The following is a 12,963-nucleotide window of genomic DNA, read 5'->3' as shown; positions in this document are numbered from 1 at the left end:
GTTTCATTCTTCCTGCATCTACTTCCTCCATACAATTCAACTATAAAAGCCCTTCCTAGGTAGTCATTCAATGAATGGGACTGGACTGAATGAAGAAAAATAGACCTGTGGGTGGGTTACTAAATGGATGGGAAGAGAAAATAAAGAAAAAGAGTAAATGAATAACAGGAGAAATCACACTGTAAGTAAGGGGCATTTCATAACAGGAATGAAATTGCTTCTGCCACAGCAGGCAAACAAATTTCTTCACAAAAGGAAAGGGGGAGTGTGTTTCAGGAGGCCAAACAATGGTCTTGGCAGTGAATTTCAGGACCCCAGGGATTGTGACAATAGGAGAGAGAAGTGATGCCCCTTTTTGAAGGTCTAGGAAGACAGGTAGGCAGCAATTCTATAACATCACCAAGAAAATTCGCTAAGGCAGCTTTGGAGAAGATGCTGGTTTCTTCTGCATTTCTCAGCCTGATCCATGGCAGTTACCGAAAGCCCCACAACCTTCAGCCTCAGCTGCTCAGCATCTGAGCAAATTCTGGCTCTGCCTTGCTGGACACTGAAAGCCCTTTCCCCATCCTATGGCAAGTGAGTAGTCTAGACCTCTGGAATTATACTGCTGCCACTCTGCATTTCCTCTTCTCTCATGCATCCCTTTCCCTCCATCCCACAGCACTGTGCTCTGCAGCACCGGGCAGGGCAGTCCTGCCCTTCCCAAGTCTGGGCTTCTGCCTGGCTTCCTGACTCTCACTCAGCCGCCTGCTCTCGTTGGAACATTGCCCTAAACTTCAGCCTCCTTGGCAAGGGCACTGACAGCCCAGCTGGCCACTAGACACCCTCCTGTTCCTCTCAGCAACCAGCCAGAGTCCTGTTTCAACCCGGATGGTCCTCCCCACCCCCCATCCTCTGTTGCCCGGCTCTTCCTGACCACCAACTGAACATTTCATTATCCAACGTTCAGCTTTGACCCTGCGGTATTCCCCTCCCTCCACTAGGAGGGAATCCATGGATATCTGCACCGGCTACCTCAAGCCCAGATTCTGCCCCGACACACACACCAGCTCCAATAAGTACATTTATTATCTTATGTAATAAGAAGTCCAGAGATAGGAAGATTCCAGGGTTGGTTAATTTTATGACTCTCAAGTGTCATTAAGGACCTAGAGTATTTCATCTTTCTGCTCTGTCATCCCCACCTAATGCCTACTCTTTTCACAAGTTGAGCTCTGCAGCTCTCAGTGATCATGGTGAGCTGGAGTTGGTTCCCACAGTCTCCTAAGAGCCAGTTGCTAAATATTCAGGAATTTTGCCTATCAGTTATCCAGCTTGCAATTGGCCATAATGGGAAAATTTACACTACAGAAATGGAAATAGACAAATGCTACAAATCAGGGCTTTTCATTTTTTGGAGAGGGTGTTAGCAGCAGGTTAATGCTGCATCACATCTTCAAACAATAACATTTAGAAAGAGAAAGGGTCTATTTCTCAAAAACACCTTTTTTTTAAAGAGCAGAGAAACTTTTTCTGAAAGCTTCATAGAAAATCCTCCACCCCCACTCTCACCCTCCCAACTTCCTTGTCCTGATTATGTCACATGCCCATGTTTTAACCAAAGATTGGCAAGTGAACAGGATGATGACAATTTTCCTAAAGTATGGGCACCTGATACCTGAAAATCAGGGTTTTCTTAGCTGGAAATAGGGTAGGAGGTAGTGTTTGTGTGAGGAATCAGCAGGATTTGTAGGATCATGCACATACACACATTCTGCCAGACGATTCAGAGCTTCTCTCTCTGCCCCGGACCACCGTGGAGGTTTCAGCAGGTTTACAGGGCAGAAAGAATTACATGTTAGCCAGGAAGAGAATTACATTAATTCTGTCTGTCTGCTTTTAGAGATGGAGTCTCACAAGGTTACACAGGCTAGACTTGAACTACTGGACTCAGTCCTCCTATTGCTGCCTCCTGAATAGCTGGGACTAAGGCACATGCCACCATGCCCAGTCCCTAATTTTTATGTGTTGACATGCTATTTTAATTAAGTTAAATAAACACAAGACTAGATCTCATTAGGCAGTTTACTCAAAATTTTCTCCATTCAGGCTTAATCTAATCCTGATTTTCTCCCTGGCTTGAGTAGACTGTAAAGTTGGAACGCACCTGTATCGTTTTTGGGAGCCAGCTTCTTCAACGGCTTGTCTGAAGTTGCAAAACTTTCAAGGGGATTGTGAAGTATCAGACTCTATGCCATCTGTCTTCACTGGCTCCCAAGAAGGGACCCCGAAACTGCTCTTGAATAATTCCAAGAAAGTGTCTAAATTGCACTTCTCTGCATCCCATTCAGCTTTTTGAGCCTTTTTCCTTTCTTTAATGAAAAAGAAATAGAAGCCTGACCACATATGCCTGTGTTTGTGCACAATGAGATCGGCTTAAAATCGATTTTAAAACAGCCAAGCACAGTGGCTCACATTTGTAATCCCAACACTTTGGGAGGTCAAGGCAGGAGAATTCTTGAGCCCAGGAGTCTGAGACCAGCCTAAACAACATAGCGAGACCCATCTCTACAAAAAAATTAACGAGCACACCTGTAATCCCAGCACTTTGGGAGGCCAAGGTGGGTGGATAACTTGAGGTTAGAATTTCGAGACCAGCCTGGCAAACATGGTGAAACCCCATTTCTACTAAAAATACAAAAATTAGCCGAGTGTGGTGGTGGGCACCTGTGATCCAGCTACTCAGGAGGCTGACGCAGGGGAATCACTTGAACTCAGGAGGCAGAGGTTGCAGTGGGCCAAGATAACCCCACTGCACTACAGCCTGGGTAACAGAATGAGACTCTGTCTAAAAAGAAAATTAGCCAGGCATAGTGGCACACCTCTGTAGTCCCAGCTATTTGGGGCGCTAAGGCAGGAGGCTCACTTGAGCCAAGGAGTTCCAAGCTGCAATGAGCTATAATTGTACCACTGCACTCCAGCCTGGGTGACAGAGTGAGACCCTGTCTCTAAAAATAATAGTAATAGTAACACTTTTGCACAAGCCTCTGTAGGGTATAAAAAGAACTACAAAGCCCAGTCCTTCACTTTCAAGAACTAAGCAAATGAACAGTATAAGTAAAAAACAACAACAACAACAACTATAGTCGTTTAGGAAAAGGATAAATCGTTTCTGGGTAGGTTAGCAATTTTGGTTTTTTAATTAATGTTTTCCACTATTTTATTCTATTATCAAAATGTTCAAACACAAAAGTTGGAAGGAGGTACAATGAACACCATGTCCCCTTCAGTTAGATTTAATACCTGTTCATATTCTGCCATATAACCTATCTAAATATTTTGCTACCCATTTTAAAGGCAGTTGCAGTCATTGTAAAAGGATAAGGTAGTCAGCCTTAATGTTTTAGTATGGGCTGGGCGCAGTGACTCATGCCTGTAATCCCAGCATTTTGGGAGACCGAGGTGGGTGGATCACCTGAGGTCAGGAATTTGAGACCAGTCTGGCCAACATGACAAAACCCCGCCTCTACTAAAGAAAAAATACAAAAATTAGCCAGAAGTGGTGGCTGACGCCTGCAATTTTAGCTACTCGGGAGGCTGAGGAAGGAGAATAGCTTGAACCCGGGAGGCGGAGGTTGCAGTGAGCCAAGATCGTGCCACTGCACTCCAACCTGGGTGACAGAGCAAGACTCAGTCTCAAAAAAGAAAAGAAAACACTTCAGTATGCAACTCTTTAAAAAGGACATTTGCTTAAAATCCATAATACCTTTATCATATTTAAGGTAATGTTTCTTTAATATCATCAAAAATCTAGTCAATATTAAAATTTTCCTAGTTGTTCCAAAAATATAGTAGAGGATATAGTATAATATGATATGATTTTGCAAACCAGATTTATATATTGCATTTGATAGTTACATCTCTTTAGTTTAATCTGAAAGAGTTCTTCTACTTTCTTTTTTTTTTTTTTTTAAATAACATTGATCTTTGAAAGTAACAGATGAGTAAGTGGTCCCAAATTCTGGATTTGTCTGACTATTATCTCAAGGTGTTAACTTGTTTTTCTAGACTTGATGTCCTGTTCAAATAAAGGACAAATTAGATTCAGACAGAATCAATTATTGTCCTGACGGGAAGCAGATAACATAATCAAAGGGTCTAACTGAAGGATGTGACATGAAGGGACTATTTACAGATGTGTGAGCAGGCACAGGGAACAAGGGATGGTGAGGCACTCTGGGACTGCTGCCCCTAGGTCTGAAGCAGCCTGAGCTGAGTGCAGTCACTGAAGCACTGCAAGAGGTGGAGCTTTGGGAGAGGGGTCCCTACCAGGAGCCATGGATATTGCAGCAACACAGTCACCGCCAAAACTGCACCCGGACAGGGAGTGGGGTGGTGGGGAACAAACACCACATCTCTCTCCTCTACCTTCAAAATGGCTGCTGCAGCCCCTGCATTGACCAAATCTAACCAAAGCCAAAAAGCAAAGGAACCTGGGCAATAGAGTCTGCAGAGGAGAGTCTCCAGTGGTGCAGGGCAGGATGGTGAAAGGCTTGGAATGGATTTATAAGAGCAAATGGAGAATGATGAGCACAGAGTTTTGACGTTTTTGGCTAGAATGCTTTATAGGTCATGCTGTGTGAACTTCAAATTGCATTACATCAGGGGAAACGAAATGTTAGGTTGTCTCCCCCATTAACTAAGCTTGATTTGACCCCTCCACTAAAGCAAAGCTAGCCACATCTCCCCACTGAGATGCAAAGATGTGTTTTCACTTTGCAATCAGCAAGTGATCCAGCGGGAGACACTTGGCACCAGGGGGATTCGTGCTTTTGCCCCAATAACTTTTTGCATCATTGTTTCAGTACCCACGAATGATTCTTGCCTGATCAGTCATTTCAATGGGAGTTGTAAAATGTTGATTTTTCTGATTTCTTTTTCATCCCGTATTTGGATATGGAATGAAAATCGTGAAATTTTATATATTAAAAATAGTTGAATTTAAACCATTTCATAAGATTCAAATGAAAATATTTATTACCTAGCACTGTTTGGGGCGGAAATCTTTCCTCAAACGAGGAGAACCTACAGTTCCTCCTCAAAAAGAGGGAGTTAAAGTTTACTTCTTTTCCTTTCTATACCAGTTGTCAAAGTGAGAGTCAAATGAGTGTTAAATGGCTGCTTTCCTTCTCTTCCTCCTCCTTTTTCTTCTTTCTCTCTCTCTTCACTTTTTCTTCTTATTGCCCGAATTGTCCAAATGTAGTCAGTGAGAACTCCTTCAAGCTAACCCCTTGATCGGATCCTGTTAGTCCTGGAGGAATTTCCTTCTGGAACTATGGTATGTCTAGGCTTACCTGGGTTAAGTTATATTTCCCCACCCCAGACCTCCAAAGAACCTTGGCTAATTTTAGTAGAAAATGATATTTAGAGGCTGGGCATGGTGGCTCACACCTATTATCCCAGCACTTTCAGGGGCCAAAGTGAGAGGATCTCCTAAGCCCAGGAGTTTGAGACCAGCCTGAACAATATGGAGAAACCCCATCTCTCCAAAAAATACAAAAATATTAGCTAGCGGTGGTGGTGTATACCTGTAGTCCCGGCTACTTTGGAGGCTGAGGTGGGAGGATCATCTGAGCCCAGGAAGTCAAGGCTGCGGTAACCAAGCCACTGCACTCCAGCCTGAGCCATGAAGTGAGACACTGTCTTTAAGAAAAGAAGAAAAGAAAATGCTATTTAGAAACCAATAGGTGTTCTCTTTGCCACTGAGCCATTATTGCTTCTAGGCTCTTACAGTGAACAGAGCCTATGCATGCGCCTGCGTGCACACACACGCATACACACACCCCCTTTAAAATCAGGAGTTCACATTAACACTTCCAGTGCAAATTTAATGTTATCAGACAGTCAGGAATTTATGATGAGGAGCAAGGATTTAAGTTGGCCGTGAGAGGTAGATACAATATCTTTTTTGAAAATAATTATTTTCAGCCAGGCACCGTGGCTCACACCTGTAATCCCAGCACTTTGGGAAGCTGAGGAGGACGGATCATGAGGTCAGGAGATCGAGATCATCCTGGCCATGGTGAAACCCTGTCTCTACTAAAACACAAAAAATTCGCCAGTGTGGTGGTGCACGCCTGTAGTCCCAGCTTCTCAGGAGGCTGAGGCAGGAGAATCACTTGAATCCAGGAGAAGGAGGTTGCAGTAAGCCGAGATTGTGCCACTGCACTCCAGCCTGGCGACAAAGCAAGACTCCATCTCAAAAAAAAATTATTTTCTATACTATAATCCTACTTACAAAGAAAAACAAAACTAAAAAAAGAGAGAATTAATTTATCAACAACCTCACCCTTTTAACACATCCACTCAATCTTTTTATGTAAGTCCTTGGTGGTTAGAGAGCTGAAGAGAGGAGCTTCCAAACAGGAAAGTCCGATCCCAATGTAGAATTTAGGACCTGAAATGAAAAGTTTATATACGAACATTTCTCATCTTTAGGCTTCTCTTTACCCTATACTTTCTGGGTGCATAACCTTTTCACTGTCTCCGACTGTCAAAATCATATCCATCCTCAAGAGTTTTCCCCAACTCCCCCAGCGCGGGGTAGCCTTGCCCTACCTGCAGTGCGTTTCCGGGGATCTGACACCACTTTTCACTTGATACCTTCTAGAGGTATGTGTGGGCCTGCCTTATCTCCCTAACTAGTTCCCAGCTACTTACAGTCAGGAACTGCATCTGGTTGTCTTTGTATTCTAAAAGCTCTTAGCTCAGTAACTCATATATAAGAAGCTTTCAGTAAACATTTGCTACAAGAAATTCAACTGTGGATGGTCCCAAAATGAATCTAACAGGTTTGCACTATATTGTGCAGACCCTCACAACTGTTCTCCTAGAGGAAAGGAAACTTTCCCCACGCCGCTCTATCTTTCACCCTGAAACCTTGCGCTTATGTTATTTTTAATTATTAGTGTTGCCTAGTAATATTTCTACTTTAAGGCTGCTTCTTATTTTCAAATAACAATTATAAACACCTTTAAATGGAGTATATTAGTTTTTTTAATGTCATTAGGTTGAGGTGTAAACAACATTCTAATGCTTTACAAGAGAGGTGACTGAATTGCCTCCTTTATAGGCTATAAAGAAAACGACAATCTGGTGATATTTTTTAAACTCACCATGATAGAGGCAGATGGATACATTATTGTAAGAGACCTAGAAGTCTCTTTCAGCTCTCAAATTTTCATTGAGCTATATAAATTTACACAGTCCCACCTGTCTTATGACTAAATTAAATTGGTTTGGAGCGAAACCTCATTATTGGCAAATGTAATAGTAATTTCAATAGTACTTGACAATACAGAAATCAATTGGCCTCTATTTTCTTGTCTACAAGGTGAGAAAGTTGAATTAATTGATCTCTATAGTCATGAAGCACTATAGTTATGAAACACCCCATAAATCTTTTGGGAGTCTATTATTGCTGAGATACATGTTTTCTATGATATTGATTAGAATAATTTTTTGGCTCCTAAATCTTCCTCATAGCTGATAGATTTTCTAAAAAATAAATTTAGCTTTATTGAATACCTTTAGATTCTTAACACAGGTACTATAGTAGGGGAAAAGGAAAAAGGAAAAACAGACATTGAAAGAACATTAAACACAGGTTTGAATCCCAACTCTGTTACTTACAAACTATACGACATTTGGCAATTTACTTACCCTTGATGTAACAGACTGAATGTTTGTGTCCCTAAAAATTCATATGCCAAAACCTAATCTCCAATGTGATAGTATTTGACAATGGGGTCTTTGGGAGGTAATTAGATCATAAGGGTGGGGTCCCTGTGAATGAGATTAGTGCCCTTATGGAAAAGACTTGAGAGAACATCCTTTCCCCTTCCACTATGTGAGACCACAGAGAAGAGGCCTGTCTATGAACCAAGAAGTAAGCCCTCATCAGACGCCAACTCAGCTGGGGCCTTGATTTTGGACTTCTCAGACTCTGAAACTGTGAAAAATAAATTTCTGTTTATTTTAAGCCACCTTGCCTATGGTATTTGGTTATAGCAGCCTAAATGGAGCAAGACACTTGGTATTTCCATCTAAAATTAAATAATTCTGATATTGTAGTATTGTTATAAGGTTAAATTAGATAACCTAAAAGATTGCCCCTGGCATACCACCTGGCAAATTGTAGATAATGAATAAATGTTTATTGAGATGCCCCTTACTATAGATTTGGTGGAAAGTGGTGGTTGGATATCCCAGGTCAGATTGTCCATTGTAATCAAGGGGTTTTTGTTTGTTTGTTTGTTTTTTGTCAGCATCAGAAATTACCACGGCTAGCTTAAACAAAAGGAAATTTACTAGGAGGATATGGGAGAGTTCACATGAAAGGGAAGGCTAGAAAACCAGGCCAGCAGATGACAAAGTAAAGACGTGTCAGGGTTTGCATGGTGAGAATATTTCAGTAGTCTAGACAGAGTGTTACTTCGTCTAGTGTTACTAGGATAAGTGAGATTTAACTATTTTCGGTCTCTCTCCCACTGACTGACATTCAGGTCCCTTTTAGATTAGCTTGGGTCTTACCATTTCCAAGTGGCTAGGGGAAGTCAGGGCAAAACAGTCCCACCATTTGCAACCAATGGGAGAGAAGCAATTCCTAGAAAGGAGAATATTAATGTTATTACCAAAAGATAGTGACTAGATACAGGACTGCCAAAATTACAAAATATAAATTTCCACTAATCCCCAACACTTTTGTATCGTGGGAATCTATGAAGTATTTGGGACTGGAAAGTACTATATAGAAGAGCTTCTAGAACTCCCCAAAACACCCAGCTCCTGCAGGTGCAAAAGTTACCAGCTGTGGATTGAACTACCTTCCCCCCAGTCTGGAAGGTTCTTCTCAAACAAACAGTTGTACCCTAGTTTTGTGGCTGTGTAACCCCTCTCTCTCCTTTATCAAATCCTGTGACATAAGCCTCCATCTCCTCATCACCCATTCATCATCAAAAACTCTGTGCCTCACTGGAGCCTTAAACTCAAGTCTTTGCCTGTATGAAATTTCTAGCTACCAACGCAGTTAGTCTTCTGAATCTTTGCACCTAACATTTTCCCTTTGATATTGTAGTTTATTTAGTTGAGGTGGTATCTATGCTACTCACCTCATTATGCTTCAGAGTGTGTGTGCGCACGTGTGCATGTGTGTCAGAGTAAAATGAAACGTGTAAGCAGAACATTTTCATACCACTATTTACTACTGAGTCTAATGAGTATAATACAGTCTAATATCATGCATCCTAGAGATTATTATAAGACAGGGTTACAAAAAAGAAAAACCTCATCACAAACCAGTGAGAAACTGACAAGTACCCAGGGATCTGGTTTCTAGTTCAGCTTTGCCACAAATAATCTAGGCTGCCATAGATTCTACGTATCTCTCTGGACTTGCATTTTCTCTCTATAAAATTAGAGGCTTGAACCATATCTGGTCTCTAAATCTCTCCCTGCTTTTACATTCTATTGACTCCAAACAAGGTACAGCCAGACCCTCCATGAGAGCTAAAAAGAAAAGCTAAAACAAAGCAAGGGGACAGATGGGACCAGGGCTCTAGTTGAGATGCCACAGTCAGGAAAGGCCCCTCTGGGGAAGGGACAGTAGAACAGAAGCTGAAGGAAATGAGGGAGTCAACATGTGCGTATCTGGGATAAGAGCACCCTAGGCACAGCCTTTCTCTGATGGTACACAACGCTCTACTCAGCATGATAAGAACTTTCATCCTCTAACACATTTCCCATCCCTGTCAAGTAGAAACAATGCATAGAGAGAGATAATGCCAATCCAAGACAAACCCCACACAAGATGGATGGGGCACAATAGGGACTGATTGGTGCCCATGACTGAGCTGCAGTCTAGAAGTCATGCTGTAGAGGGTGGGGATGGTCAAATCCAGTTAAGCAGATCCAAAACAAGTCATTGGCTTAAAGGGATTGTTGAAGAATGGCATACTGGACTTAAATGGGTGAGGGAAAGAGAAAAGCTAAAATCCTAAGAAGTCAAGTTGTAAACCAGAAATTGTCGCAGAAGGATGCATTTTGAACCAAGAGTAATGACCTGTAGGAGAGTTATTAGATCGATTTAATGGGTCATGACCCATGTATTTTTAAATTATATTAGAAGAGAATGAACTTACCAGACTGTGTCACATAGAGAAAGGGCAAGTGATTGTTCCACGAAACATTTTTTTTCTGTTGTAAACATACATATGTTGAGTCAATTTTGTAAAACTTACTTCTCACTGTGAATGATGATTTTTAAAAAATAATTAAAGCCAGTGGTCTAGAAAAAAGTCCACGTATGGAACAGAGGCCATGGGCAGCTCTTCATTTAAAGATTTAGTGGATGGGCTGGGTGCAGTGGATCATGCCTTGGGAGGCCAAGGTGGGAGGACTGCTCCAGCCCAGAAGTTTGAGACCAGCACGGGCAACAAGGTGAAACTGCATCTTTACAATAAAATGCAAAAATTTGCCAGGTGTTTGTGATGGTGCATGCCTGTGGTCCCACCCCTCTCGGGCTGAAGTGGGAGGATCTCTTAAGCCTGGGAGGAGGCTGCAGTGAGCCGAGATTCACACCACTGCCTTCCAGCCTGTCTCAAAAAAAAAAAAAAGAAAAAAGAAAAGAAATTAATTCCCTAGATATAGAGCTTTTTTTAAAATGTTAAATATGAGCAGAATCCACAAATGAAAGACGTCTGCTCCCCCACCCTCTGCAACAAGGGACCAGGGGACCCCACTATCCACCACCCTTTGTCACCACTACCACCACCGCCACCACCCACAAAAAGAACAGCCTGGTCCCTGACAAGTTGGGTAAGGAATTGCCTGTAAACCAAAAGAGAGGAATCTCAAATGCCCACCACGATATGAGAATTTCAAGTAAATGAAGCCGACCAAGCATAAGAAAAATGGAAATGGTGGGGACTGGGGTGGAGGAAATACATGTGCCGTGCCCTGCCCTGCCCAAGAGGGGCAGCGGTGACTCAGCTCTCAGCCACTGTTGTGCAAAAATGTGGGCCCAGTGTTGTCAGATCTTGGTCTGTTTTCAAGAGACACTGGAAATCCAGGTTTTTATAATAAAAAATATTTTAAAACACTGAGTAAGCCAAACGAAACATGTCTGAAGGCCTAAACACACACACTGCACCGAAATGTGAAAAGCTGCTGTCTGTGGGTGGTGACACTTGGGTCACTTATATTTTCATTTTTCTATTTCACTCCATGTTTCAGAATTTTAACAGTGAACACCATATTACTTTTATAATGAGAGAAAAATGAAGGTTGTCAAATATTTAAAACGGTATAACTAAACAGGTAAACATTTGAGTTTTCTCTTTTTTTAGTTTACAAGCAATTCTTTACCTATCATTTCAGACACCAGGCTGTTCTTTCTGTGGGTAGTGTGGCGATGGTGGTGACAAACGGTGATGGGTAGGCGGGGTCCCCTGGCCCCTTGTTGTTTTATCCTGCATTGAGATCAGGATAAAACAACAAATGTTACAGAAATTTTCTCTGGGTGAATGTTTACATGTGACTAAATTTTTATGTTATGTTTTACAACAAAAGTTTACAGTACATCACAAGTAATTTTAGCCTAACTACAGCAATTAGGTTTGAAGAAAACCCTCAGGTTTGCTGATTCGAGGTTTGTGGTCACTCTCTTTAGCTATTGTTTGCCATCAGGATTTATTAAAGCAATTGCTTGTTCCATAACATTAGTCTCATTTCTACTTTAAGTATTTAGCCCAGATTCCATGTGAGTCTTCTGGATTCTGGCTAGATGTTGGAAAAAAAGAACAGGCAATTCATCCCCCCCTGAGTAATTATAGTATAGTCTACTACAGAGAGTGGTTAGAGTGGTTATGGGTACCAAGCGAGTTAAAATTTATAAAGCACTTTGGATAGGTGCTTGGCACAAAGCAGGTGTGAAATGATTGTTAGCTGCCATTGCTATTATGACTGTCGTTAGCATAGTCACTTTACTATTATTCAGGAAGTGGCAGTTAAAAGAGTGGAGGAAGCGTGGGACAGAAAGAAAAAAAGGAGGTTTGGAAGGGGAAGAAAAGAGAGACGAGGCATTTCTTAACTTAGAAGACTAAAAAGGGAGAAACTGAAAAAATTGCCAATATGACAAATCTGGAGAAGGGTCGAGGTGGAATTGTAGGCCCAGGGTTAGGACACTGTTGGTGGCATCCAGCAAAGTCCTACAGAACTACTAGATAGTGACTTTTCTAACTGCAGATGACAAACCCATTCTGGGTTATGCAGTCAATTTAGTATGTGACAATCAGCTTTTTTTTTGTTTGTTTTGTTTTGTTTTTTGTGGAGTCTCACTCTGTCACCCAGACTGGAGTGCAGTGGTGTGACTTCGGCTCACTGCAACCTCTGCCTCCCAGGTTCAAGCAATTCTCCTGCCTCAGCCTCCTGAGTAGTTGGGATTACAGGCGCCTGCCACCACACCTGGCTAATTTTTGTATTTTTAGTAGAGATGGAGTTTCACCACATTGGACAGGCTGGTCTCAAGCTCTTGACCTCATGATCCACCCGCCTCAGCCTCCCAAAGTGCTGGGATTACAGGTGTGAGCCATTGCACCTGGTCAGTATTTTTTTTAATGAAAGAGGATGGAACAGAGCGAAACAAATAGTGCCAGGGTGAAAATAAGTATTGTTTATTGAAAATCTATAATTTTCTTTTCTGAGACAGGGTCTCACTCTTTTGCTGGGCGCCAGGCTTGAGTTCAGTGACATGATCTCAGCTCACTGCAACCTCCGCCTCCCAGCTTCAAGGAATTCTTCCACCTCAGCCTCCTGAGTAGCTGGGACTACAGGTGTGCGCCACCAGGCCCAGCTAATTTTTTTGTATTTTAGTAGAGACAGGGTTTCACTATGTTGGCCAGAATGGTCTCGATGATCTCTTGACCT

At 42.1% G+C, this 12,963-nt stretch overlaps 1 protein-coding gene across 1 annotated transcript in view; it reads right to left on the bottom strand.

Moving 5' to 3' along the window:
- LOC128928549 (uncharacterized) overlaps positions 1-12,963 on the bottom strand; it is a 113,945-nt gene that overhangs the window by 14,642 nt on the left and 86,340 nt on the right. Inside the window, exons 5-7 of the mRNA XM_078336110.1 lie at positions 8,572-8,644; positions 6,329-6,436; positions 5,568-5,682 (exon numbers count right to left, since the gene is read on the bottom strand). Of these exons, the coding sequence (XP_078192236.1) occupies positions 8,595-8,644 (50 nt within the window). The 3' untranslated portion in view covers positions 5,568-5,682; positions 6,329-6,436; positions 8,572-8,594. The remainder of the gene's footprint in view (positions 1-5,567; positions 5,683-6,328; positions 6,437-8,571; positions 8,645-12,963) is intronic.

This window comes from Callithrix jacchus, chromosome 9 (assembly GCF_049354715.1).
Source record: "Callithrix jacchus isolate 240 chromosome 9, calJac240_pri, whole genome shotgun sequence".
Taxonomy (NCBI): domain Eukaryota; kingdom Metazoa; phylum Chordata; class Mammalia; order Primates; family Cebidae; genus Callithrix; species Callithrix jacchus.
This window is presented reverse-complemented; position numbering and strand designations above follow the sequence as displayed.